Source organism: Urocitellus parryii, chromosome 15, assembly GCF_045843805.1.
Source record: "Urocitellus parryii isolate mUroPar1 chromosome 15, mUroPar1.hap1, whole genome shotgun sequence".
Classification (NCBI taxonomy): Eukaryota; Metazoa; Chordata; class Mammalia; order Rodentia; family Sciuridae; genus Urocitellus; species Urocitellus parryii.
In genome coordinates this window covers 25,452,426-25,480,404 of record NC_135545.1, presented here as the reverse complement: position 1 = coordinate 25,480,404, position 27,979 = coordinate 25,452,426, and the positions used below count along the sequence as shown (strand labels likewise).

The 27,979-nt window shown below is 45.5% G+C and overlaps 1 protein-coding gene across 3 annotated transcripts in view; it reads left to right on the top strand.

Moving 5' to 3' along the window:
- Positions 1 to 3,259: 3,259 nt before the first annotated feature.
- The window catches only part of Abcc12 (ATP binding cassette subfamily C member 12), a 59,017-nt gene continuing 34,297 nt past the window's right edge, over positions 3,260 to 27,979 (top strand). For 2 of the 3 annotated variants that reach the window (XM_026406896.2, XM_026406897.2), the window contains exons 1-11: positions 3,260 to 3,378; positions 5,371 to 5,526; positions 7,732 to 7,879; positions 8,167 to 8,400; positions 9,852 to 10,025; positions 10,427 to 10,574; positions 13,444 to 13,592; positions 15,870 to 15,977; positions 17,807 to 18,085; positions 21,962 to 22,033; positions 25,726 to 25,850. In XM_026406896.2, coding sequence (XP_026262681.2) covers positions 3,260 to 3,378; positions 5,371 to 5,526; positions 7,732 to 7,879; positions 8,167 to 8,400; positions 9,852 to 10,025; positions 10,427 to 10,574; positions 13,444 to 13,592; positions 15,870 to 15,977; positions 17,807 to 18,085; positions 21,962 to 22,033; positions 25,726 to 25,850 — 1,712 coding nt within the window. The remainder of the gene's footprint in view (positions 3,379 to 5,370; positions 5,527 to 7,731; positions 7,880 to 8,166; positions 8,401 to 9,851; positions 10,026 to 10,426; positions 10,575 to 13,443; positions 13,593 to 15,869; positions 15,978 to 17,806; positions 18,086 to 21,961; positions 22,034 to 25,725; positions 25,851 to 27,979) is intronic. The other variant, XM_077793145.1, reaches the window with a different exon arrangement.

Sequence of the window (27,979 nt, the reverse complement as noted above, 5' to 3'; positions counted from 1 at the left end):
TTCTCCAGGAAAAGGAGTCATGGGTACCTGGAGAAGTGGAATTGTATTGCAAATACAGTTATTGGTAAAAATATATATATATATATATATATATATATATATATATATATTGTTTTGAAAGTATGTGAACTTTGTGTAGTTATTTCAGAGTGCAATTTTTTTGCAATTTATTTATTTTTTTGTTCTCAATTTATTGTGTGTGACATTCACATAGGTTGATGTGTGGACCTAGCTCATTAATATTTAGCATTGAATAGTAATATACTCTGTTCATATTATACAATTTGCTCATCCATTTTTCTATTTGCAGATGTCTGAGATGCTGTAAACAGAGTTACTTCAAATATTCTTGTAGAGGGGCTATAAAGATATATTTTGTATGAGATTAAATCCTCTGTAGATTTTTTCCTTGTGTTTTTTTAGATTAACTTCCGTGTTGACACCAGTAAGTATGAGAGAAGAGAGGCTAGAGAATTGTGAGGAAAATGAAAAAGATCTTGCAAAGTTTGTGGCCACTCTGTATATGACTGCTTGGACAGGCAGAATTTCCCCTGCCATGTCCATATCCAGGGAGGATAAGGTAGCTTTGTTAGTAAGACAATCTTTAACTTGACCGGGTAATGCCATATTGTTCAATTTATAGCCCCACCATCAGGATTTAAGGGTTGGTATGTGAAGTTTTTATGCTTTTTAATACTGCCTATTTGAAGAATGACACATGGTTATTACTGTAGTTTGGTTTTAATCCACAATTCCCTGGCACTTAGAAATTGAACATATTTTCTTGTGTTTATTTGACTCATCTATCAGTTGCCTATTTCTATCTTTTTCTCACTTTTTTAATTGATTGTGTTTTATTCTATTAATGTATTGAAAATGCTTTGATTTCTGCATGCTAATTCTTTATAATTAAATGCATCACATTTATACCAGCAAATCTTTTAAACATTGTGCCTTCTGATGAACAGACATCTATAGTTTCAAACTTATGACTTACTTTTTGAATTTTCTTTAAGAAATCCTTCCTTATTTGAAGATCATAAATACATCTAATCACTTCTTACTGTTAGTATGGAATTTCTTTTTCTAGCCTTTTATTTTCAACCACTAATGTCTTTATATTTAAAATACACCTCTTGCAGGCAGCACATCATTGGATCTTGCTTTTCCACCTTGTCTGACAATCTTTGTTTTTTTAACTAAAATATTTAGTCCTTTAACATTTAACGCAATAATTATAAGGTTGGGTTTAAATCTATTGGCTTGCTATTGGTTTTCTATGTATTCCTTCTGTTTTTCTTCCTCTGTTCTTACTTGCCTATCTTTTTTTGGGGGTGGGTTAATCTATTATTTACTATTCCATTCTATTAACTTGATTAAAACTTCTTATCTTTAACCCCCTTTTATGGTATTTTTTTCCCTAGGGCTAATATAATACTGTGGTTCACATTATACTGTGTGATATTGTGTATTAATTTCTCCTTGTAGGGGGATTTGTCCTAGACTACTGTCTTACTCATCACTAGTGATCCATTTGACAAATATGTATTGAACATCTAGTACATGTAGGAACTGGGCCAGGTGAGAAATATAGCTGTGAAAGAGGTTGACATGAAAGCTCATAGTCTGTTTGGGTAAATAGAAAAGTATGTGGGGAAGTTTTCCCAGAAAAAGATGGGTCTGAAATGAGCCCTGATGGCTGAGCAGGAGTTGGTCCAGAGAAGGGAGGAATAGGAGATTGTTCCAATGGTGGCAGTGGTGAGTACAAAGACCCCAAGGAAGGAGGAGTTGGCACTTTGTTTGGGGAGTGTTGAGACTCTCAGCTGGGCTGATGCTCAGTGTTAGTTGGTGTAAACTGAGTGGAGTACAGAGTAGGGTACACGCAAGCAGTAGTGAGTTTGATTGGTAACTTCGAATTTTCTGATTGAATCGGGAATCTAGAAGCTGGGTCTGTGGTATACAGGTAATGAGAATTCACTAACTGAATGACTGGAGAAATTCTGAGCAGATCTACTGCATGTGCCTCCTCTTCCAGCTGACTACAAGGCTTCCGTTTCCACTTTGGAGAATTTGTGTTTTTGTGATAAAGACATTTTGATTTTCAAAATATTTTTTAATAAAAAAAAACCACCATCATATTTTCCCAGAGAAGTACCTCTTGTAATATAAGCAAGGGATTTCCCAAGGTTATTGCAGAAAGTAAGGAGTCTCAGTTTCCCTTGTTTCTAGACTGCCCCAGATGAGATGGTGACATTCTTCTCCATATAACACTGGAGGAAATCTTTCCTCTCTCTGGACCCGTGTTTCCTTTTCTGTATAATAAGGACTTTGGAAAAGTTTGCATCCGAGGATACTCCCAGCTCTGCCATACTGTATGTTTAATACCTTGGTGGGAATTGGTCTATTCCAACTTATGGAGAGAACTCATGGGGGTGTGACTTCTTTGTGTATATAATATTAAAGCTTCTGATTGCAAGTGACAGGAACCAACTTAACAGAGGTGAGGTTAAACAAAATAAAAGGAGAATTTATTTCTAGGATATGGGGAGAGGAATGTCATGGGATCCTAAAGCAAGAGTAGCTTTTAAGCTCCCAACCAACCCAACACAGGAAAAGAAGTGACTGAAGTCCTTAGGAGATTAGAGAATGAGGTGTTTGGTTTGTGGACTGGACATACCACATTGAAAAGTGTCCTCTCCAACTGGGTTGTTTGATTCCATTGGGGGCAGGGACCACAGAAATGGGGAAAATGTGGGTCTGCCCAGATGGGGCTGGTCCTGAGAGGTTGAAGTTCTCTTATCAGTAGGTATCCAGGTAAAGGGGATAATAAAGGGTGTGTGGGGTGTGAAAACTCTCACTTTGGATCATGCTAAGAGTGCAAACCCAGTTTCTTAGAAATTATTTTTTCCAGGCTGGGATTCAGCCTGGTTTCTACCAGAAAACTCACAGTAGGATTTTTTGGCTCCCACTCAACCCAACAGGGGAAAAGAAGAGGAGCAAAATGCTCTTACTAAGAGGGAGGTATCAGGATGGAGTTAAGGGATGTGGTGGGGCTTTGGGTCCTATTCCTGCATAAATGTGGATGGTGAGTTGGTAAAACCAGGTCTGTGGGGTCAATGCAGGGGACCAGGTCTGGGTTGAGTAGGAGCTGTCTGACTATTCCAGATGTCTTCATTTCTCAGTGAGCCTTCCCCATCTCTCTGCCACAGAGTAAAAGTGTCCCTAGGCTTTTGGCCTAGGGGTCCAGAGAGCCCTCATGATGGTTGGGGAAGGACCCTATCTTATCTCTGATCTGGATCGGCGAGGCCAGCGGAGGTCCTTTTCAGAGAGATATGACCCCAGCCTGAAGACCATGATCCCGGTGCGTCCCTATGCAAGGTAAGTCCAGAGGAGGATTGAAGTGGAGTCAGGACAGGATCTGACCCAGGGACAGCTGTGAGCCCATGAGCAGAGTGGGCACTGCCCTCCTCCCCCAAAATGTGTTGCTCTGCATGTCTGTCCTTTGTTCATCCACCCATCTGCACATGTACCCTCTTCCTGATCACCCAATTCCTGTCTCCTCCAGTCCTTTGATGAAGGGGAATCAAGAGCAAACATTAAAAGAGAGCTTTTCATGTGCCAGGACCTGCACAAGTGCTTTGCTAACATCTCATTCACTCTTCATAACCACCCTGGAGGTATTGGTATTGTCTTTATCTGATAGGAGAGGAAACCGAGGCACAAGAAAGGTTAAATAACTTGCCTGGAGACAGCCTTTACTTTTTTAACAAACTTCCTCCAACACTTAGTGGCTTAAGACAATTGCCATTTAGCTTATAATTTTATGGGCGGCCCATAAAGTAAAGCAACTTGGGCTGAGTTAGTTGGGGGTAGTTCATCTGGTCTTAGGCATCCCTTGCCCAGCAAGGTGACTGTGCTCCTGAGCTTGGTTGGCTGTTGGATAGGGGCAACGGGGGCTAATTGGCCACTCCACCCTCCAAGAAGCAGGGATATAGATTTAGGGAGAGTGATACAGGGAAGGAATAAAAGGCAACATGGGATGGGCCACTGCTGTAGGCAAGGGGGACTCGACTCCTGAGAAGGGTCCAAGCTCCTACCCAAAGGATGTGAGGTGGGAGTATTGACCCAAGGTCTAACACACTCTTAGTTCAGGTTTGACCCTGGGGGGAATGAACTCCCTGCAATGATGGGCTGCACACTGGTGCACCTGAGAAAGCTCTGAAACAATGGTGAATAGACACAGTGTGCATTTGACAGGGGACACTGCCAGCCTGAGCTTGCTTGGAACCCTCCTCACAATATAGAGCTTGGGCATCTGGGATACAGCTAACATTCAGTAATTGGTGGCTAATGCCCTGTGTCTTTGACTTTTATTCTGTCTTACTCGATTAATTCCTCAAGGGCAAAAACATTGGTTCTTCTTCTTTCTTAGGCACATTTCCTTTTTCCTTCTTTCCTCTCTTTTCTTCTTCCCTTCCTCTTCCTTTTATCTCTTCATCTTCCTCCTCTTTCTCTTCAGTTTCCTCCTCCTCTTCCTCCTGCTCCTCTCCATTTCTTCTTCCTGCCCTTTTTGCCTTCCCTGTCTTCTCCTCTATCTGTTAGGTCATACTTAGGTAGCACTTTGTATGTGTCGGTGCTCTCAGTCCTCATAATAAGCCCAGAGTTTCCCTTCAGCTCTTAGCTTCTTGGGACGCCTTGCCCTCTGTAGCATGCCCTGCTCTGGACTTTACCAGTCCCCTGGAAAGCAAAAGACGGGTACTTGACCCCTCTGATGGTCAACTAATGGGTCTCTCATTTCCTCATTTGTCAAACATGACAAGTGCCCTTCTTCCCATGAGATGATCATGAGGCTCAAGCTTTGGCAAAATGTTCAACAACCATTTCACTGAAAAAAAAATCATTGGTTTACCACACTTACCAATTATTGTTATGTAAATTACTCTACCATGGTCAATTTTGATGCTATTGAATACAAAGTTGGGAAGAGATACCTGGTACCATCCCATCCCATGGTATTTCCAGTGTAAAGATGATAAATAGATGCAAATAACTTCAAGAAAACAGATAATAGTAACATAATTAGGAAGTGATGAGATCTGAGTGTGGAGCCACCTTTGTCTTTTGGATAATTTATTTAAATTTATGTAACTTAATTTTGAATATTGGCTGCGTTTAGCAATTGACTTGCAAAATTCCTGAAAATTTAATAATGTCTCTCATGAGCTTGTATAAACTGGCCCCAGGGTTAATGAATGCAAGTCCCAGGTTCTAAGTGTGGCTGTGGTTATTATTGTGGTTACTAAGTCAAACCAGGGGGCCAGGGCAATGACCCCAACACCCAGAAACACTGAGTATTGCATTTGTCTGTAGGTTGGCATCCAACCCGGTAGACGATGCAGGGCTGCTCTCCTTTGCCACCTTCTCCTGGCTTACACCAATGATGGTTAGAGGGTACAGGCACACGCTGACTGTGGACACCCTGCCCCCACTGTCACCATATGACTCATCTGACACCAACGCCAGAAGGTACCTGAATTTGCTTCTGTCACCTGGGGAGAGGCGCCCACCCTAGGAAGGGGTCCTGGGGGTCCCCTCTGGGTGCCTCCATTTCCCCTGTATGGAATTGATGCACACAGCGGCTGGTGATCCTGCTCAGTAGCTGCTCTCTGAGACTTGGGCTGACTGCCTGCCCTTCTTGCCTCAGGGGAGGTGAGGGTTGGGCAGAGTTGGTTGGAGAGCTCCAGTCTGAGGCTCAGGTCCTTCAGCTCCTTTGTAGAACAAAGGTGGTGGCTGGAAACTTGCTTTGCTGGATGTTGGTGGCCCTGCCAGGCTGCTGCATAGAGCTCTTGGCATTGTGTTGTGTTTCATTTTAGAAACCATTATTGGACTTCTGTATCACAAAAGGCACCTAGGCTGAACACAACGTGACCACCAGTATTTGCCATTTTGACTTGTAAAAATGGAAATGTCATTGGTCCAAGCCAATTCATGTTCATTATAAAAGTGTTAAAGCAACAAAATTTAAGCAGCGCAAGTATCCCTAGCATATTCTTGCTTCCCCATCGCAGAGGTTAAACAGTGTTAAAATGTTGATGTGGTCCTTTCCAGAATCTTCCTACTCTGATGAAACACGTCCTGTGCCATCATCCGCGACAGGGCAATGCTTCTTCTTTTTTCCTCCCCACCCACAGGTTGTGCTTTTTACATTTAAGGAAAAAAGTGAAACATACTCTGTAGTTGTTCATCACTTTGCTCTTTTCAGTTGGAAATGCACAAAGACTTGTGCACACAGAGACTCCACTTTTATTCTTTCCACCAGCTGCATTGAACGCTATAGTTCTGATGACCGAGAATGTCTTCAACAAGGAAGAAGTTCTCTCAAAGGCCCCTGTGATTTTTATCTCCTGGAAGTTGCCCTGTCTTTGGCCACATGGGGGTAAAGGGCAGGGCTTAGCTTGGGGTAAACACTCAAAGGGCTGGGCGTGTTAGTTGCAGCCTTGCCATTGCTTCTAGAATGATGCTTCCGCTCATCTCTGCCCTGAAGCCATCTCAGCCAGTGGTAATTTCTAGATAGAATCTACTGTCTGGAGAAAGTTGCCAGGCAGCACTGAGAGAAAAGGGCTGAACCGGTATTTGTGGAGTACTGGATTTTCCTTCCAGCTCTCTGGCCTGACTCTCTTTTTTCTTGTGCCCTTCCATCTACCCCACATCATCTTAGATCCTCTTCTCTGCTGTCTTCTGTTTCAAAAGCTTAGACACCAAGCACATGCGGGCTACTCAATGATGTATCCATCTCTAGTCCTGGCCTCTCTTCCAGATTTTGAATCTCATACCTAGCATGACACTGGACAGTGGCATTTGGGTGACTCACAAGCATCTACACCCAAATCTGCATTCTGTATGTGTGTGTGCGCATGCTGGAGATTGAACCCAGGGCCTTGCACATGCTAGGTAAATGCTTAAAGCTGCATTAGTGACCTCAGTCCCAACCTGGCAACCTTCTCCTCTTCCTCTTTTCCCTGACTCCTTAAACTTCCTTCACACAGTTGGTCAGTCCAAGAAACTGGGATCCATCCTTGGTTTCCCCTCTCCATTCCGCCCACCTCTAATTCATGGGTGAGTCCTGCTGTCACTCCCTTCCACCTTTCCTTGCACCCACTACTGAACTGTGCACCTCCCACCTGGATGCCCACAGTCTCCTACTGTGGGATCCTTACCTTTCCCTTGCTCCTCCAATAATCCATAGCTTTCAAAGCAGCCGAGTGGTCTTTTAGATAAGTGAAATGGTCCTGTTATAGTGGCTTAAAAACCTGGGATGGCTTCTCTTGCACTTGAGATTGGAATACAATCTAATCTCCTCGTGGAGACTGTGAGGTCCCAGGAGATGTGGTCTAGCTGTGCCTCTCAGCCTCTTGATTCACATGCCACTCTCCTGTCACGCTGGTCTTCCAGATCTTTGAAGTGGACAGTCTTCTTTGCCCTGGAGAAGAGCTGGCCAGGAGGCAGTACAAGCAAAGGCAGCCGAGTGTGTCCAAATGCCAGCTGTTCAGCCCTGTCTAGGCATTGCCCTCTGCCCCTCCTGTAGGCCACCTGCCCAGGCAAAGAAGAAGGTGAATCCATGCTGCTTGTCTGAAGGCAAAGCACCGCTCCCAAGAACCAGGGCTGTGTGGTACCCCCCTGTCAGCAGTTTTAAATGGCAATGTCAATCTCTTTTCTGTTCTTTCATCGCAGATTTCGAATCCTTTGGGATAAAGAGGTAGAAAGGGTGGGTCCCGAGAAGGCCTCCCTGGGCCAAGTGGCCTGGAAGTTCCAGAGGACGCGTGTCTTGATGGACATCTTGGCCAACATCCTGTGCATCATCATGTCAGCCATCGGGCCGGTGAGTGGGGGCAGCCTTTCTTCTGCCTTGTCTCCTAGGTCCCCAGCTGGGCAGAGCATGTCATTAGTTACTTTCTCTACGAACTGGTGGGTTTAGTACATTGTCATTATCTCCGTGCTCCTCGGGGGCGAATTTTCATAAAGTTGATCCTTGTCGAGTGCAGCAGCCACTGAAATTAATTAAAAAGTCTGCCTCATAAAGTCTGCTTGCTGACATTATCTGAGGCCTGGTATAACCAACCTCCACCCCCAGTGGCCCTCTCCTCTCTCCACCGCGCTGTTTTACAGACGGTTCTCATTCACCAAATCCTCCAGCACACCGAGAGCTCCTCCGGGAAGGTCTGGGTTGGCATCAGCCTGTGCATGGCCCTTTTTGCCACCGAGGTGACCAAGGTCCTCTTCTGGGCCCTGGCCTGGGCCATAAATTACCGCACGGCGATCCGGTTGAAGGTGGCCCTCTCCACCCTGGTTTTCGAAAACCTGGTGTCCTTCAAGACATTGACACACTTCTCTGTTGGCGAGGTAAGCTTGTCCAGAAGGCGTCTGCTTGTGGAGAATTCATTCTTGAGTTTTTAACATGTGTGAGAGGTCTGGACGGAGCACTAGCCTCTCTTTTGGTCATCCGTATCCTGTCCATCATGTTGCATCTCAGAGGGGGGTGGGGACTCAAGACATGGGAAAAGTTCAGAGAAAGGAGAATTGGGTGACTTCCTAGTTACAGCTGGGACAGGCCTCCGGGGTGACTTCATTCTTATCCCTTTGGTTTTCAATGAAGAGCACAACCCTAGGTATTCGATAAAATTGGTTGATGGGTGGATCCAATAATTCCAGTTGTGTAGCATTTGGGATGCCAAAGCCATAATGAAAACCCATGCCTGTTGTACTTCAGAGTTGACATTTTCTTAAGCCCTTAATCCCCAGCAATAAAATCCTTGCTGCTGATCTCAAGAAAAATTCTCCTCATCAAGGGAACCCCAGGTGGTGCGAGTTGAGAGAAAGGGCTTGCTTGGCTCTTACAGTTGCTCTTTTCAGTGTGTTCAAAGAGTCCCACATCAATTATAATCAGATTCTGAAAGTAACAGAAACCCCCAGATCACAGTGGATTAACCAAGATGAATTCATTTCACCATTTAAAAGGAGTCTGCAAGAGGGCAATCCAGGGCTGGCAGGAGGATTTCAGGATCCTTCTCTTTTCTTGGTCACTGTCTTAGCATGTAGTTCCCACAGTGGTGCAGGATAGACTCCAGAGATCCCAGCCATCCCAACCATGTTTCAGCTAGTGGGTAGGAGGAAGGAGACAAAAACAAAAGGGGTGTGTCTTCCAAGTTGGGTTGGTTCCTCTTTAGAACCCATCCCAACATCCCATGACACACTTTGACTGGTATCTCACCATGCCCTTCCCAAGGTCACCCCTTCCACCAAGGAGGTTGGGAAATGTAGTCTTTTAGCTGGGCGCCATGCTGCCTGAACTCTGCTGCCTAAGAAGGGCAAACAGATACAGAGTAGGCAGCAAGCAGTCTCTCCAGCATGCTCCTAGATGGTTCTATTACTCTTTTTTTTTTTTTTTTTTGGTGGTGGTGATGGGGTTACCCAGGATTGAACTCAGGGGCACTTGACCACTGAGCCATATCCCCAGCCCTGTTTTGTATTTTATTTAGAGACAGGGTCTCACTGAGTTGCTTAGCACCTCACCATTGCTGAGGCTGGCTTTGAACTCAAGATCCTCCTGTCTCAGCCTCCCCAGCCGCTGGGATTAGAAGCGTGCACCACTGCACCCGGCAGTTTCTATTACTCTTTAAGTCATTCCTCTTTGGGATTCTCAGTCCTAAAAGACTGGCTTCTCCAAAGTCATACCGGAATGAGACCCCAAAACTCATCAGGTGCCCTGCCCCATTAGCCTTTCAGAAAACCCTCAGTTGAGGAGACGTTTGAGTTACCTTTCCCCAAGCCTGAACCATGTGCTTTCTTTCCAGGTTCTCAATATACTATCAAGTGATAGCTATTCTTTGTTTGAAGCTGCCTTGTTTTGTCCCCTGCCAGCCACCATCCCTATCCTAATGGCCGTTTGTGCGGTGTACGCCTATTTCATTCTGGGACCCACAGCTCTCATCGGGATATTCGTGTATATCATATTCATCCCTATCCAGGTAATGGCAGACCTCTGCGATCGGAACCGCTCGCTGTACATTTGCATTCGCGCTCATGGAAGTGGATAGAAGGCTTCATTTCTTTTGCTGGCCCAGTGTAGTTTTTGAAGAACTTGAATTTGAATACTTTGGGGGGAAAAGGAGCATGCTCCTTCAGTTTGCCAGAGTCCCCCGCACACTCCCCCTTGCATCCTGGCAATTCATGGTGTATCACCTGCCTGATCCCCAGCGGTTTCCCCCCAGGCCAGGTCATCTGCCAAATCTCCAGGGAAGGACTCGGCTGAGAAGCTCAGCCAACTTCTCAGAACTTTCCCTGGCACTTGTGCTCCGGTCCCTAAATGTTTAGGCCAACTGCAACTCAGCAATTCTTCCCGAACACAGTGTTTATACCTTGCTTTCAGATGTTTATGGCTAGGCTCAATTCAGCTTTCCGAAGATCAGCAATTTCGGTGACAGACAAGCGCGTTCAGACAATGAATGAGTTTCTGACCTGCATCAAGCTGATTAAAATGTACGCCTGGGAGAGATCTTTCACGAACACCATTCGAGGTAGGGCGAGAAACTGCTGAGAGAACCACTTACCCCGTAGAATGTGTTCTTCTAGGGAGTTCTTAAGGTTCCCAGGGCCAGGCCCTGCAGAAGTGAGTTGAGGGAACCTCCTGAGATGCTCTGCGGGTTCCAGGATTTTTCCCAAGGATTATGGAGGTTTTATCATCTTTATAAGAGAGCCAGGCATCTGTTGTGATGAATCCAAGGGTGAGCAACATATGGTTGTGATTTTACTGGGGCACGGGATCCTGGCATGACCAGTACCTTTGACAAAAATAATCCACTAACATTGTAAGCAATCGAGGAGCTGCCTCAAGCTATTTCTTTGATTTATAAGAAATCTACAAACACACACACACACACACACACACACACACTCACACTCACACACCCACAAATCTCACCTGCATCGGCTTTGTGTTTGAATGGCCCACTGACTCCATATTTCTTGGGCAGATTTGAGGATGCATTTTTAGTTTTTTTTTTTTAAAGATGATATTAAAAACTATTTCAATCAAATATAAATGCAAATCTTAATTGCAGGGACATTTCCATAACTGCTGACATGGACTCAGGTGGTCGGCCAATTAATGGTCTGAATCACTGTTACAATCGACTCTCTGGATCTACGATGACACTTTTGCATCAGCGTGTAATTGGGGCTGAAGCTGTGGGTCTGCACATCAGGGAAGGGCTTTAGAAAAACCTGCTTCTGAGCTTGCTGAAGAAAGTGCCACTGACGGGGACATCAGCCATCCTACGGGACTCTCTTTGAGGCCTCAGACACGCTTCCTCACCTTCTGAACTCACCTCAACACAATCTAATTTGGTTTCATTAAGTTTCGTTCCATTTTCAGCTCAACTCAGTTTAACTCAAATCAGTTTAATTTAAAAAAAAAATCAAATTCCTACTATGTGTAAGACCATGGGAGTAAACACAAGTGATCAGGCAAAGGGTTTCGGATTCTGAGATTAAAGGAGGTTGAGATGACTAAGCTCACAAACAGTCCCAAATTTGTTGGCTCCATCTCTAGAATATACCTGGAATCCATCTGCTTCTCTCCACCCCACTGCCACTCCCGTTCAAGCCAGTCTCCTCTCCTGGGCTGTGGCGGGGAGGTTTAGTTGTGCCCCCCTCCTGATTTTCACCTTCCCCCTCAAAACATTATGCACCAGTGTGACCTTTCAAAAATGCCAATTAGGTCCTGCAGGAAACTCTTTAGTGGTTTCTTAACACACTTTGATTATTTCAAATTTAGATGTTTTGAATTAAGTCCAAATTCCTTATAGGTTATTGGGTCCTACTTGATCTGTCCCTGGTGAACACTCTGACCTCACCACATTTTAGTGCAGATTTTGAACCTTCTGTTTCTAAAGCAAAGTGTCTCACATCCCTCATACCTCAGGATCTTTGCACGTGCTATTTTTTTCCTGCCTGGAACCCTTCTTTTATATGTTCACAGTGACTCTGATTGGATTTTAGGTCTCTTCTCATGTGACTGACTCCAAGAGGCCTTCTGGACCGGAGCCCTAAACATGCCTGTGCTCTACCAATGCCTCTTCATCACTCTCCCTTGGTCATTTCTTTGAGATCATTCAACACAATTTATAATGATCTTATTCAATTGTTTCTTTCTTTATTGTTGATATTGCCCCCACCGGAAGAGGGCCAAGACCCTATTTCTTCCTCTATTCCCTAGCACCCAATGCAATGCCTGTCATATAGTAAGCATTGAATTAAAGTTTGTTCGATGCGTGAGCACCTGAATTGATTATTCTAGAAGATAAAAAGGGGACGTGCTCCAGGGAGATCTGAGAGAAGCTGCATGCAGCTCCTGGGGGGAAGCACACCAGGTGAGGAGGTCAGGAAAGGCTTCCCGGCAGAGGGCAGGAAGGATGCGGTCACACAGAGATCTGGGGCTTCCCCAGGTGCGAGCCACATCCTGGGGGCTGGGGGAAAGTGGATGTTCTGGGGCGGAAGGGCACATGGGTAGCAAAGCTCTGGATCCCAGTAGAAGTGGGTTCCAATTCTTCCTCGATCTCTTAAAAGGCAAACTGGTTAGCTTGTTAAGAGAGTGTCCTCTCCTGTCAAAAGGGCCTCATCATAGCCTCTCGTCAGGGTGGTGACAAGAACCTAAAGAGATGGGGCTGTGAAGCATTGAGTGGCGCACCTGGCTCGCGGAGAGCACTCAGTAAGAACAGCCGCGGCCGTTGCACAATCGATGTGAAAGGGCTTTTGCAGATGAGGCTGAAGTTGGAGCTGAGAACTCTAAACACCAGGGGAAGATGGTCTGGATTTAATTTGTGAGCAGTGCAGCGTTCTGGGTACCTTGCAGACTTATGAAAGGGGAAAATACTCTTTTGAGTGTTGGTGGCAGGTTGGGGACATCGGGGTCTGGTAGTCTCTGGGCCAGCAATATTTATAAACTTTGTTTTTTTCAATGAGTTCCCAACATATAAAAGTAGGAGAATAGCTCATAAAGGTCCATACCTCAAACTTCAGAAGAGCTGAAGGAAACACTGGGCTCCCAGGCGCTCACTGTGGTCTGGGCTCTTCATTCAGTCACATTCCCTCTGGGCTCACCCCCTCCTCACTCCTGTCACTTACAGCCCTTGCCTTGGCCCCGTAGGCATCTGAGCCTGTGACTCTTGACACATAGAGTCACAGGACAGGAAGGGACCTTGGAAACCATCCAGTTATGGCAACCGTCTCTGGCTTCACATCCCTGCTGGGTTTGGTCCGGGGCTTCTGTACCACTGGAATCACTGACCCTCAGTTGGCGGAGGACCAGGCGGCACGGAGACGTGTCTTCTTCTTGGCGCTTGGCGTGCAAAACAAGGCCACCTCAGACTGCTCTCTGTTTCACAGATATCAGAAAGAGGGAAAGAAAATTGCTAGAAAAAGCTGGATATGTCCAGAGTGGAAACTCAGCCCTGGCCCCCATTGTGTCCACCATAGCCATCGTACTGACCTTCTCATGCCACATCCTCCTGAGGCGCAACCTCACCGCCCCTGTGGTAAGAACATCTCTAGACCTGGCCTCTTCTGTACCCTGCCCCTGGCAAGCCCCTTCCCACCTTTGTTGGACCCTGGCATCAGAGCCCCCAGTCACAATAGGCTATTAGGCCCGAATCCAGTCCAAAGTGACCAGGATTCCAGGAGATCCTAGCCATGATCCTTACCCTCGGTTCACCGCAGGGCAGGGGAACTAGTTAACAATGGGATATAATTTTACGTTTGGAGAAAAGATAGAAACCAAAATAGCACCTGGATGTTTTATTCCTATACTGTATACTACAAGAGGGAGAATTTGAGAACATTCCCTGGGTCAAAGGACTTGGAGGTCTTGGGAGAGGCAGTGTTGGGTTCTGAGCCCATCCCACTTAGGGGCCGGGTCTGCCCACTACTTCTTAGCTATGAGTTAGGGCAAATCTATGAACTTATCTTTAACTTATCTTGCCTTGGTTTTTATTATCTTTTAAGAGGAGGATAATCGGCCCTATCAGTGCAGTTGTGAGGACTGGAAGAGTCATTTTATACAAAGCACGCAGAATCACCCCTGGCCCTTAAGTGCGGTATCAGTGTTTGCTGTTCTTATTAGCCTGATTCTCACCCAGGGCCAGGCAAAAGTGGGTTGCAAGCCTCAGGGGGGGAGCCAGGATGAATGTGAGATGAGCTTGCTTTTTATAATGGACCTGAGCCTTCGAAGGTAAAGAAACACGGAGCCAGAGAGAAAATAGCCCTTGCCTTAAATAAAGAAAAAAAGCAACAAAGATATTAAAGGAAATGTCTTCAGGACAAGTAGTTGGAGGAAAGTAAACAAGGGTTAGGGAGAGAGACAGAGAGAGGGAGAGAGGCAGAGAAAGAGAGAGAGAGAGAGGGAGAGATGCTTTTATTTTCTCAAGTTTTTCGGCAGGTAATAGCTCATACCCAGTTTCCTTTCTGAACCCAAAGGGATTTTAACCCAAAGCTGAAATCAATGGCAGTGATGTACTGATGGCTGATGAGAACACTATTGTACCTGCTTTCTATGATCCCAACTTGTTTTTCTCCAGCAATAGCACATCAAGAAAGTCAATTTGAAACCAAATTAAGTGCATATAGTTAATATTGTCTACTGTGATGGTTTAAAAAATAATTTAGATCCAAACCAAATTCTCTGAATGCAAAACTCTTATTTCTTTGGATTCAGAGTCGCTTGCAGTTGCTTCTTTTGCTAGGACCATGTCAGTAGGAGGACGGTCAGACGTTTTTGGTCATGTCAGACAGCCCAGGTGCTCTGTCAACGAAGGCCTGGGATTCCAGAGCCAAGGTGGTGTTTTGGGACCCGGGAGAATTGCTTTGGGGGTGTATTTAGGATGAGATGTGATAGGAGCATCCTTCATCATCCTCTTAGCAAAGTAAGTAGAATTAGTTGAAGCCCGGGGCCCTGTCCATGGGGCCCACTCAAAAGCAGGCAGCATCACTTAGGATTTGGTGAAGGAAGTTGTGTTATTAATTTTTAAAATGGGTGGCTGGAGAGAGGCTGCTAATTAAAGTCAGATGAGAAGATGAAGTCTCAGAGATGAGATCATGCACCCCTGGGGTACCCAGAGAAGGGAGGTAACTTGTTTTCATTCACCCGTATTAATTACTTACTAGGTAAGATTCAGAGAGCAAGAACCCAAGGAAGACAGGAGGTGACTTTTGGGGGGAAGTGCAGTAGAACACAAGCTCTCAAATCTGGCATTGGTGTGTGTGTGGGGGGGTGGGTGGGTGGGAGGGAGGCAGGGCACAGAGGCCAGGCCCTGGGAGCAGGAGAGCAAAGGTCAAGTCAGCAGGTCCTTCTAGGGAGCTACCACTTCCATCCCTGGGGTTATGTGTGGTGTGGAGAAGGGAACCTTTAGTCCCAAAGGATCAGATGCCCCTGAAGAACAAAGAGCAGAGAATGACCTAGGAAAATCTGCACAGGCTTTGATGGAATGGTCTAGACTTCAATAAGAATGTGGTGTGGATGGAGATTTCCAGAAGTATTCAGTTAAAAGGCCTCCCTTCTGGTTCAACAGAGACAAGGGGATACACTTCCTACCATTATGGTGAAAATTCAGAAGCAACATAGATGAGGATTCCACCGTCCCTAATTTTCTAAACCCATGGTTTCTGAGCCATGAAATGAAAAAATCAAAATGTTCCTCTGTGAATCCCAACTGTGCTACCATTTTTTATCTCAGTAAGTTTAACCCCCATGGATAGGATAGTTTAGAGTCAACGCAGCTTCCCCTCCTAAACCCTTGTGTCTCTCTTTTGTTCTTCAGGCATTTAGCGTGATTGCCATGTTTAATGTAATGAAGTTTTCAATTGCAATCTTGCCTTTCTCGGTCAAAGCAATGGCCGAAGCCAATGTCTCTCTAAGGAGAATGAAGGTATAACTAACACTGGGTGAGTAGGGAAAGAGAGATCTCATTTCTGGGTGGGAAAATTCTCAGATATGGGGATGTTGCACCAATCCACTGGAGAGCTGGGTCCCCTGTTGGGTTGACATTGAGAGAAGGATATCCATTTAGAGTTAGAGCCATAAATAAGCATGGAGGAGGGATCCATGTGAGTTTTATAGGTGTTCTGCCCTTGTGGGAAAAATCAAATAGAATCTCTGTACATGGAGATGATGTTCCTGACCTTTACTCTTGATCCAAACAATAAATTTAAAATTGTTCTAGCAGTGGGTATGGGTTTGCTCTGTTGCTCTGAATATTCCCCCTGTTTACCTAGTTTGAGCTGTGATGGGTGTGATGATGGAAGTGATAAAGAATAAAGTGACCTCCATTTAGTCACATTTTATTCACTCATCAAAGATTCACTATGTGCCTTCTCTATACAAAGCATGTGGGAAATTCAAATATGCGAGAGTCTTTAGCTCTCATTCTGGTCTAGGACCGGGTACACTAGTAATTTATGTACATGGTAAGGATATTAAGTGACATGCAAAAAGTAGAGACAAAAGTGGTTTTGAAGTCCAGGTGAAGAATGGAGAAAAAGGGCATGCTAGTCCAGAAAATAGCACTTCAGATATTTATGAATTAATCATATGGTCCTACTCACCCAAACCAGACATCTGGAAATCATCATAAGCATCTTGGGTTCCCATACCTCTCTTCTCACTTACTCTCCACATTCAAGAATTTAGAGCCCTGTTGAATCACCTCCTGATCACTATATGCCCCGCACTTTGAGAGGCGCCATGGTAAGATTAGATTGAAAGGTTCACTGTTATCACTTTCTGAAGGCAACACGAGAATCACCACCACCATGTGTATATTATTACAGCTCTCAGAGAGCTGTTAAAATATTGGCTCCATAATGGATTCTTACATGCTTGAAATTCTAGAACATTTGTCCCCTCCAGGACTGACCTCAGCCGTCCATCAATGGCTCCTTGGTTTTGTCTCTGTTGCTTCCCATCCCCTTCCTACTTTGAGCCCTGTGACTCAAGTACTCCTGAACTTCTTGTTGACGCGTCCCCCCACCCTAACAACAAACCGTGTTCTGCAGGCATCCTTATCTTTCCCATGTTGGGTCCTCCACGCACAAGTTCTCACCCTCCCTCCCGTTCCTCATCTCTGCCTGTGTAGCACCTGTACAGACTCAGGTTGGTCGTCAACTACGTGGACCTCCAGATGGGGAGTCAAGTGTCCCTTCTCTGGAAATTACAGTCCTTGTCACATTTCACTGAAATGATCTATGCATGTTCCCATCTCCTCCCAGTCAAGGACAAGAACCGGCCTCATTTTACATTTGCATTTCTGCTGTTTATCTCCTAGCCAGGCACATAGTAGGTACGTGGCAAACACTTTGTTGAGCTAGGCGGAGTGGGGACGTAAAAAGAGGACGCAATAGAGACTTAAGCACATGACCTTGGTTTTATATACATTAGTGTCAAACAGAGAAGTTCCACAACCAAAGACAGGCAAAGGCGGATTATCTAACACATGAGTGTAAAATGTAGCTGGAATCGGCATTCTCCAGTGTAGGTGACCCACATGGGCCTCATGGGTAGAGAGGCATCTGTCCCAGAGAGTATGTAATAGTGGACTATTCTACTGTTTCTCCCAGGGAAATAACTTCAGAATATCTTTCCTGGATTTCCTGGGTAGAATCACCAAGATTGTGATTTGGGGGTCATTAGAAGAAATATTGGGGAGATTCTTGCAAATGGATGACATCTGCCCATCTAATTTTGTCTCTTTACTCTTAGAAAATTCTCATAGATAAAAGCCCCCCATCTTACATCACCCAACCGGAAGACCCAGATATTGTCTTGCTTTTAGCAAATGCCACCTTGACGTGGGAGCAAGACACCAGCAAGAAGAATAACTCAAAGAAAGCGCAGGACCAGAAAAGGCACTTTGTCAAGAAACAGAGGCAGGAGGTATACGCTGAGCACAGTCCATCAGCCCAGGGAGTTGCTGGCTCAGAGGAACAGAGTGACGGTCCCAAATCAATTCTGCATAACATAAGCTTTGTGGTGAGAAAGGTGGGTGTGTTAGCTTTGCATTTTATAATGAAACACCTGTGACAGTTGACTTCTAAGTTGCTTTGGGCTCATAGTTTTGGAGGTTTCCATCCAAGATTGGCAGCCCCTTGGCTTTGGGCCTTTGGTGAGGGAAGCTCATCCTGGAGGGAAGAGCGTGGAAGAGCAAATCACTTGCATCATGAGTAAGGAGACAAGAGAAAGAGGATCAGGTCCCACATCCCCTTTGAGGGCGTGCCTCTAATGACCTAAGACCCCTCCATATGACCTCTGCTCCTAAAAGTCAACACCACCTCCCAATAACATCACCAAGCCTTTAACACATGGACCTTTGGGGCACTTTTGAAATCCAAACTGTAGTGAGTCTAAAAGTATGGCCTCCTTCCTCTTGTATGGCATAGCTATGGTCTTCTTAGCCTCCTAAAATTCAGATTGAGCTGGAGGCAGTTGTAGGATGTCTCTCACCAGGTTCTTTGTTGCCTCCCCCACCCCCACCCCCAATTTAAAAACTAGGTGGGTAAACATGGAGACATTCTCCTCAAACTTAACTTCTGGAAGATGACTTCATATTAGTACTGGTTTTCAATGCCTCCTTTGGAGCCAGATGCAATTTTGAATGGACAATCCATTTCAGGTAGTTAGCCTCAAACTGACTAGTTTTTTTATTAGATTTTTTTCTTAACATTGGAGTATTAAGATAAATCATAAAAACGGACAGGAGCCCTTACTACTTACCAGGAACATAATTAACTCATTTAGCCACTCCAATAGCCCTACGAGGTAGGCACTATAATACCCCAACTTTATCATTGAAGGAACTCAGGGGTCTAGGAAGTTAAACAACTTGCCCAAGGTCAAATGGCAGAGGAGGGCTTGACACACAGAGTGCCAAACTCCAGAGTTTAGACTCTGAACCACCATGAAATATTGCTCTTGTAAAAAGTAAAATGAGATCCACAAGCAACCCAGAACAAAGCCAGTGAAGTCAGTCAGACACTGTGGGTCCTCCCTTTCCTCAGGACCCAGATCAGGGTTTTTAGATGAAGCTATGAATTTAGGCGATTCTTGGCTTGCTCTTGCATCTCCTGCATGTTATTTTTCTTGCGCTGGGAACCTGGCACTAGCGCTCCCAAGGTGGAGGTGTTGATTTTGCTACAGAGGGCTCAGCATTAATCTTTTGCCTAGTATTTTAATCTCCCATCTTGTTGACTCTCTCTCTCTCTTTCACTATGCAAATACCATCGAAGGAGAGGTTCTTATTTATTATGCAATGTTAAGCTTAATAGCAGCGTGAAAATAGTACCTCTTGAGGCTGACAAGACTGTCTGCCACATATTTATTGAAAATGATATCTGATATTTGTGGACTGAGTGCAGTTGAGCTCGGGTCTCGGTTAAGTGCTGTTGAATGCAGCCACTGTGCCTTTTCCTCACTCTCTCGTGGCCTCTCTCGTGCTGCCCCTGACTGCTCCAACCCTGCTTTCCCAGTTGCTTCAGAAAGGCCCTAGCAAACTGCCCCCATATAAAGAAACTGCCATTTAACTCTATCATTGCTTTACTCCAAATGCTCTTTCAGTATGTTGGTAATGTCTGGATCTGTACATCAAGAGCATGGCCAATGTTTTGTAAAACAAGCCGAAGCTATAGTTAGGGGCCATACAGTGAACATGTGGGTTCAGAATATGCTTCTGGAGACTTATGGACCTTGGTTCCAGTACCAACCACTTGACTTTGAGTATATTGCCTAAGCTCCTGAAATCTCAGTCTTTTTATCTGATCCATGGATTTTATAATAGTACCTATTTCACAAGGTGGTTGTAAGAATGGACAGACTCATAAAAAATAAAAAATACTAAGCCCAAATTGTCAGCTGATGTCAGCACCTGCTGTTGCCTTATTTCCTTTAACAACAATCATGTCCAGCTGAAGTGCTGCTCTTAAATGTCCTAAATTTAGGCCATCTGTGCTTTCCCAATTCCATTAGAGTCTATCCTCCAGGATGAGGTCAGGGTGTGTTGTTCAGAATTATGTCCTTAGCCCTGAGCCCAGGGCCTGGCTCAGATGTTCCCAATAATGTTTGCTAAGTGAACACATAAAATAATCAGAAGCCTGGAGGATGCAGGCCTCATGGATTTTCTGCTGAATATAGCTGGATAGCTCTAGAGGGCTCTTATCTGGCCCTCCAAAATGGACAGGACTGAGGGAGAGCCAAGGACCCAGTGAGGCTGGATCTTTACCTGTGATCTCTTTGTCCCAGAGTTTCCATGTTATCAAGTTCCTTGAAGTCCTTTTAGTGGAATTAAAAAGGAGAGTCTTCCTATACCTGCAGCTCTAATGAAACTGTGAGCTCTCCAAGGGTGGGGACCACATCTGTCCTGATCACTGTCTTTATCTCCAACTCCTAGTATGGTGTCTGGACTTCAGTAAAGAGTTGTCAAAGGAATCATGATGACAGGTGGCAACCCTCAGGTGTTGAGTGTGGCAGGCAGGTGATGGGCCTTCTGGTCTAGCTCGAGGTGGGAAAGCAGCCATCTCTGGCCCCATGTTGGGCATCTTTGCTCTAGGGATTGCAGGGAACAGGGCTAAATGCAAACGTTCTAGAATGTTCCAGGGGAAGTATTGTAGTCTGTGCTTGAATGCACCAACAGGCATGTTCCTACCTCAGAGTCTCTATCTGAAGACTCTGCGTATAGTAAGTAGTTCCCTGCAGAGGTCTGTGTGGCCTCCTCCCTTACTTCCTTTGGGTCCTATTCAAACATCAATGTACCAGATGCTATCCATGGTCCATATGTCTTAGTTGTGTTCTGGCCAGATCTACAGCTGTAGCTCTCCACCCTACCCACTGAGCTCTAAGACCTTAAGAGCCCAGGGAGCAGCCCACCGACAATGACTGTTGGGGTGTTCATATAAAACCATACTCAGTTTCCAGGAGTTTCCCTGCAGCATGGCGCTTCATTGGCTTCCTGTGAGAGCTGACTTAATATACCTTTTGGGGCTACCTTCCCTTTTCTATATCGCTTCCCCTCTTCGCTTCCCAAATTCGTTGCTTTCCCTCAAATCCTCAATTAAGTGGCTGATTCTGGGAGAACTCAAGACACCCTCCTTTCCAGGAAGGCTTTCCCGGCACACCTGCACCCACCACACGCCCCGTCTCTTTCCCCGCTTTTCACTTTTCCCTTCTATGGCTTCCTGTCCGTCTTCTCCAACTAAAACAAGCTCTGTGGGGACAGACACAGAACCGATCTGTTGAGCTCCTTGTTGTGTGTGTCGCTGCTGGTGCTCAGAACAACGCCCGGCCCATAACGAGTGCTAAATAACAATTTGATGATTGAATTCATAAATCTGCCACTGTAGAGTCATCCATGAGTCCAACATGTTGAAATAGGACAACTGTTCAGTATTTTAAAGTTGAGTTGTTATGGTGGAGGAATTCATTTAAAAATGACTTGAAAAGCACCCAGCTCGCCATACTTCAAAGGCTACTCCTGAACCCCCCTGGGCTGTATAGACATTTAGCTTACATTAGATTTGCGTTCCTGGAACTTGGGCACAGGACAGTGCTCACATCCAGGGCCTGTGTCTCTCAGACCCGCACAAGGCTGTTTTACATCAGTGCCCGTACATGATCTCTAGAGGCCCTCTGGGTGCTCTGCTAGGCGGCACAAGGGAGAACACTTAATTAAGACTTACATTTCTGCATCTTCCCAGGCTGTGTGTACTGAGTTTCTGATGAGAGTCTGCAGCAGTCACCTCAGAGAGCCAGTTGTGACCCCTTGCCCTGCCAGAGCCTAGCCAGCATGTACTGGGAGGGATGACTTTGGCTCAAGACCCTCTGAGGACTTAGGAGAGTGACTGTGGCTTATCTCTATTTCTCTGGCAGGGGAAGGTCCTAGGGATATGCGGGAATGTCGGAAGTGGAAAGAGCTCCCTCATTGCAGCCCTCCTAGGACAGGTAAGCCGAGTGGTGGGTGCTGTGAAGACAGGGCATCAGAATGACAGTGAAATGCTTCTCCTCCTGTGGCGTTTGGGGGCTTTCAGGTGGTGGAATCGTGGACTCAGCGCATGGGATTGGCTGGACCGGGCACTGTGCACATAGTTAATGATGCTTTCTGGGAGGTTGATGTACTTAGTAGCTCTGTGCCCCTCAGCTAAACAAGGGCTAAGCTTTGCACGCACTCTTGAGTTTGCTCCCTGAGGATGTGTGTTAAATGGTGACTGCTTCCTTACCTAAAGCCCCGTCTTGGTCAAAGGAAGCGATGGATCATTAAGCTCATGGTTTTCCCCAGGACCTGAGCTGCTCTGATTTAGAAAATCCAGCAAGGCAGCTTCATGGAAAACAAAGGAGTCTGGCATTCACGGTGACTGCAGATGTCCTTTTCCCTCGTTCATCTCCATACTCCCCAGCACCTGCCCCAGTGTCTGCCAAGAGCAAATGCTCAACCAGGCCTGCCTCCAGGAAGGAGAGGTTGAATGGAGGCTGACACTAAAGCAGCAACGGGCCTCCAACTTCTTTACAAGTCTTGTGCAGGAAGAGGGAAGAAGCTGGGTCCTGTTCCTTCTCTCCTACCTCTAGCTGTGTGACTCCAGGGGAAAGGGTGAAGTCCTTTACTGCATTTGCAGGCCTCCGTGTTGTCATGGTTCCTAAGTTGCATCCTAAATGAATGAGACATTTTCTGGGGAAAAAATATTAAGTTCCTTCTTCTCTTCACTCCACTGTCCCTAAAGATAAGTTTGAGAGAAGTTTGTTTGTTTGTTTGTTTTCCAGCTGGGATTGTGTGCAACAGGAAGAGGTTGGGGTGTCTCTGAGGAAACAAAGATACCTGGCTCAGTGGAGCAGAATGGGGAGGGTCGTGTGTGTATTATAAGCTCCAACCTAAGGAACTTCTTTCAGTCTCTGTTGACTACTCTGTAGAAAGAGTGAGGTCCCCTTTTCTGCCTGGAGGTGGAGGCCAGGGCTGAATTGGGTGAGGCCCCCGAGGTCACCTGTGCTCTGGGATTCAGAATGTTTGCCTAGTGATGACCCTGGAGTTGGCTGGGATGTTGGAGGTGATCCAGCCCAATTCTCCCCATAAGAGCATGGATCCTCTTGACAGTGTTAAGAGATGCTCCAACCTGTGCTCAGATGTCACCAGGGATGGAGAAACAATAACTTCATATAAAGTTCCCTCTTTGGAGTGGTTTGATATATACTGAAATGAAACTTGCTTTCTTTTAACTGCTGTCCTTTGGTCTGCTCCATTGGAACTTCTCAGAGAAAATAGAATCTATCTCCCATGATACAGTGGTGAGGTCAGGCCCCTCACCATGGGCACAGGGGAGGCAGGAAGCCCATGGGTTCCAGTCTGCTCACTGTTTAGCCTTGTTTAGGTGAATGAACCTTTCTGAGTCTTGTTTTTTCATCTACAAAATGGAGCTTAGTGGGGATGAAATGAGAAAATTTATGTAATAGTTGTAGGATAATTCCCAAAGCCAGTCATGGCGATAAAAATCTTTATATATACTTCACAAGTGCCTGAAATATACCTACACATTTTTCCATCCTTTTTATTGATACCTTATAGCTGTATATAATGGTGGGCTTCATTGTTACGTATTCGTACATGCACACCATGCAACAATATAATTTGGCCAACATCACTCCCCAGTATTTACCCATTTCCTCTTCTCCTCCCTCCCCGCCGGTCCCTTTTACTTACTCTACTCAGGTCTCTTTGATTTTCATGAGATTCCCCTGCCCCTAACTTTCTTTTCCTTTTTCCTCTCTAGTTTCCACATGTGAGAAAAAGCATAACCACCCTGAACGTTCTGAAGTTGGCTTATTTTGCTTAACACCATGTTCTCAAGTTCCCTCCATTTTCCTGAAAATGACATGATTTCATTCTTCCTTATGGCTCAGTAAGACTCCACTGCCCGCACGTTTTTATCTTCTATCTTTATTACAGTTATTGTTAACATGGTCGGCTCTCTTCTGAGTCTAATTCTATGTCTCTTGGACCATTCTTGAGATGAAATGGCACCACATCCTTCAACAGCTTTGCCACCTTCCTTCCCTGCCCTCAAAACAGGGGGAAAAAAAGCCCTGCTGCTGTCCCCTGTGCATCCGCCTGAGCACACGGCCTGTCTCAGACGTCCTCTTTCCCAGTGTCTTTGAACATTGCACCATCACTAATATCTACCGTGACCTAACAGAAGCCCATCATGTGGGGTCATCTTAGATGGCCTTATGTACCCCAGGGTCACAAACATTAGTTCATGCATTTTTAAATTCTGATTTGTTGTCTGCGACAGTGGAAGGCATTACAATTCACATTACACATACAGAGCACGATTTTTCATGTCTCTGGTTGTATACAAAGTATATTCACACCATTCATGTCTCTTCCTACATGTACTTTGGATAATCATGTTCATCACATTCCACCGTCATTTCTACCCCCATGTCCCCTCCTTTCCCCCTCCCACCCCTCTGCCCTATCCAGAGTTTGTCTATTCCTCCCATGCCCCCCTTCAGACCCCACTATGAAACAGCCTGATGCTGGTTGTTTTAATGGATCATAATAGCAGCCATTATTCATCAGGTGGTTAGTATGTGCCCGATACTGCTAAATAGTTCATGAACTAGATTTATTTTTAAAGTCATGTTTGTTGAAATATAATTTATATATGGTATAATTTGCCCTATTTAGTTCTATGAAGTTTGACAACACAAATATAAAAAAATGACAACAGTCAAGATACAGAATATGTTACCTTGTTCTCCTTTACTTCTTTTTTTTAAACAAATAGAGAAATTAATTTTAATATATTTTTATTTAACCCAATGGATTACCAACATAATTTGCAAAGAAAATAATTGTTAGTAAGATGTTTCATGTTCAAATTTTGTTTGTCCTAGTAATTCTTTGGAATCTAATGTCTACTTAACACATAGCACACCTCAATTCAGACTAGACACATTTCAAATACTCAGTAGCCTCATGTAACCAATGGCTGCCATATTGGGTCCTTTCTCCATCTTTCCCCTTTTGGTGAGACATATCATGCATGTTTTTTGATGAGATTGCTCAATGTTTGAAAAGTCCCAAATGTCTCATATGAAACTAGATTTTTCCATTCCTCTTGAAAAACCAGAAACTCTGATAACACCTGGCCCACATTCCTGCATGGTGCCAACTGTGCCACTGAGCTGTAGCTACCTTCCTTAAGGTGAGGCACACTAGGGCCACTACCCACAGCAGTGCAGGCTGTGTCCTGCTCCCTAGGGACTTGGCTAAGGAGGGCCAGAGCCTGTCAGTGCACCTGGAAAAAGGGGAGCCTCTTGTGATCAGTTGGCTCAGGAGGTGTAGTTGTAGTTGGCACAGGGGTGCCGTGTGTGACAGGCCCTGCAGCCTGTGCTCTCCAGTTTGCAGTAGGGCTTGCCATTGCTTATTCCCTAATGTTCCCTCCTGGGCCCTTGCAGGTGTTTGACTTTGAGACTCTCCATCTGCAGAGCTGGGCTTCGCAGAGCATGGACAAGGCAAATTATCGACCTCTTGCACCTCCATAATCAATGCTCACAGAATAAGGGGGTGGCTGGGTGCAACGGGGTTTTGGAAAAGGCCTTGAGGTTTGGCGCCTGAGGCTTTTCTGGTATTGTCACTGCAGATGCAGTTACAGAAAGGGATTGTGGCTGTCAACGGGACCTTGGCCTATGTTTCACAGCAAGCGTGGATCTTTCATGGAAATGTGAGAGAAAACATATTATTTGGAGAAAAGTACGATCACCAAAGGTAACATTAACTTTTAAAGTGCGAAACTCTGTAGTATTTGGTACGCTCTGTTGCAGATGCTGATGCCATTGGTAATGATCGCTAAGTGGGTTTCTTTAATGAGTTCTGATGAAACATTCATGGGATCCACATAAGCACAGTTTTTTTTTTTTTTTCCTTCCTGACCCAAGACTTCAGAAGAAGCACATTCTGCAGACCTGTGACTGCACACTGGAGAAGAGGATGCAATTGACACTTTGTTCCCAGGGCGGAGTACCATATGTTCTGTGGTTCTCTGAAACAGGGCATATGTTGTCTGACTGGAGAAAAATGAATCTGGCAATTTTGCTTTAGGCTGAGTAACCAAAAACTTCACTTGAAATCATGAGCAGCAGGCATGCAATTAATCAGCCTTGACATTGTTAACTGACATCCGTGTTATCAGGATATATTGTCTTTAGTGTCCTCCAAATGATCTCATGAAATAAAAGCAAAGTTTCAGTTATAATTATTTGGTACACTTTAGGCCAGGTTCTTTGCTGAGTGTGGTGTGTTGCCATGTGTATTCTCTCATTTGCATCCCCTGACCATCTATTTAAAGGGATCCTAACATGACATCCCCATTTTGCAGATGAAGAACTGAGAATTGAGTTGACTGGCCCAAGGTCAAAGTTATTAAATGGCAGACTTGAGTTTTGGATTTATGTCTTGAACCCCAGCATCATTTGTTTTAGTTGGAACTGCCTGACAGTTGGGTCACTCAGCAACCTTCTTAAGCACCACCGTGTTGAAATAAAAAGAGAGAGTTGGTCTTAGGAGTCTGGCTAAGGTTTGAATTTCCTCATCCTGTTGCTTGGACCCACACACTCTGTCCCTGCTGACTGGCATTTGGCCAGCATGTTCTTTCTCAGTAAGGGGCCCATTATGCCACCTCCTCCTCCCGTGGCCCCTGCCATCCTGTTAACAGGAGGCTCATGCATGACAGGAAGCCAATCAGCATGGGTGTCCTTGGCAGTGGCCAAATCACTCTGCTCCTGGCTCCTGGTCCTGACCCCCTCTGTCTGTGCCACCTCCTACTACCACCTGGAATGCTTCTCTTTCCACAGAAGCAGCCTGGAAGGAAGGTTCCTTTATTCATCAACAAGGAAATTCAAAGGGTAGATAGTTACCAAATGCCTGCAACATGCAGGACACCACAGGGGACCCAGAGATGGCCTGGATGAATCTTTGCCCATAAGGTGCTCAGATCTGGAAGGGGCTGTAAGAGATGCACAGAAATGTCAGTACATAAGAGATGCGCAGAAATGTCAGTACCTCAGGGAGGATCGTGCTGAGTGCCATTAAACTGTGCCAAGTTGTCCAGAGGCAGCAGGGATCACCAGAGGATAGAGATCAGGCAAGAGAGGGTGGCACTTGATGAACCTTGAAGGATGAATCAAGTCACTTCCATTCATTGAGACTTCAGCAGAGGTCTGGCTCCTAGGTTAGAAACTGTGACTCTCAGGACCACAGGAAGCAGGAGGGTAGGAGGGAATTTAAGATGGGGTGTGGTGAGGGGATGAGAATATGCTGAGCGGCCTGGCCTTGTGGTTGAAGATTGGCAAAGCCATTACTCGATGGAGGATTTGCTGTGCACAAGACATGGTGGCAATGGCTTTGCAGTGTTTTCCCTCCAGTGGAGAATGAGAGCCAGGGAGGTATGTCACTTATCCAGGGTCACCTCATGCGATTTAAACCCACTGTGTACTCCAATCCTGAGGTTGGTGTATGAGTGTGATGCTCAGAATTGTGCCCAGGTTCTCTTCTGGCTGTCACCTGAAGGGCAGTATTTCAAGGCCTGCCCACTTTCTCCCTTGCCACTGCACCTTTATTGGGAAGGTGTGCCTTGTGGAGTCTGAGAAGTGAGGGCTGCCCGTTGTTGTGCATTGAGGAAGCAGGGTCCTGATGATGATGCGATGATTCTAATGATGTCTGTCAATCACTCAGTCAATCAGCAATCAACCCTGGTGGAGGTAGGCAGCCTGTGCAGCAGGATACAAACCTAGGGTCCAGTTTTAGGGTCTGGCAGCTGCTTGGATGGAGCCCAAACCTGACTGCCACCTGGCACATGGGCCATTTAGAGCAGAAACTAGTCCCCAAGATGGCTGGCT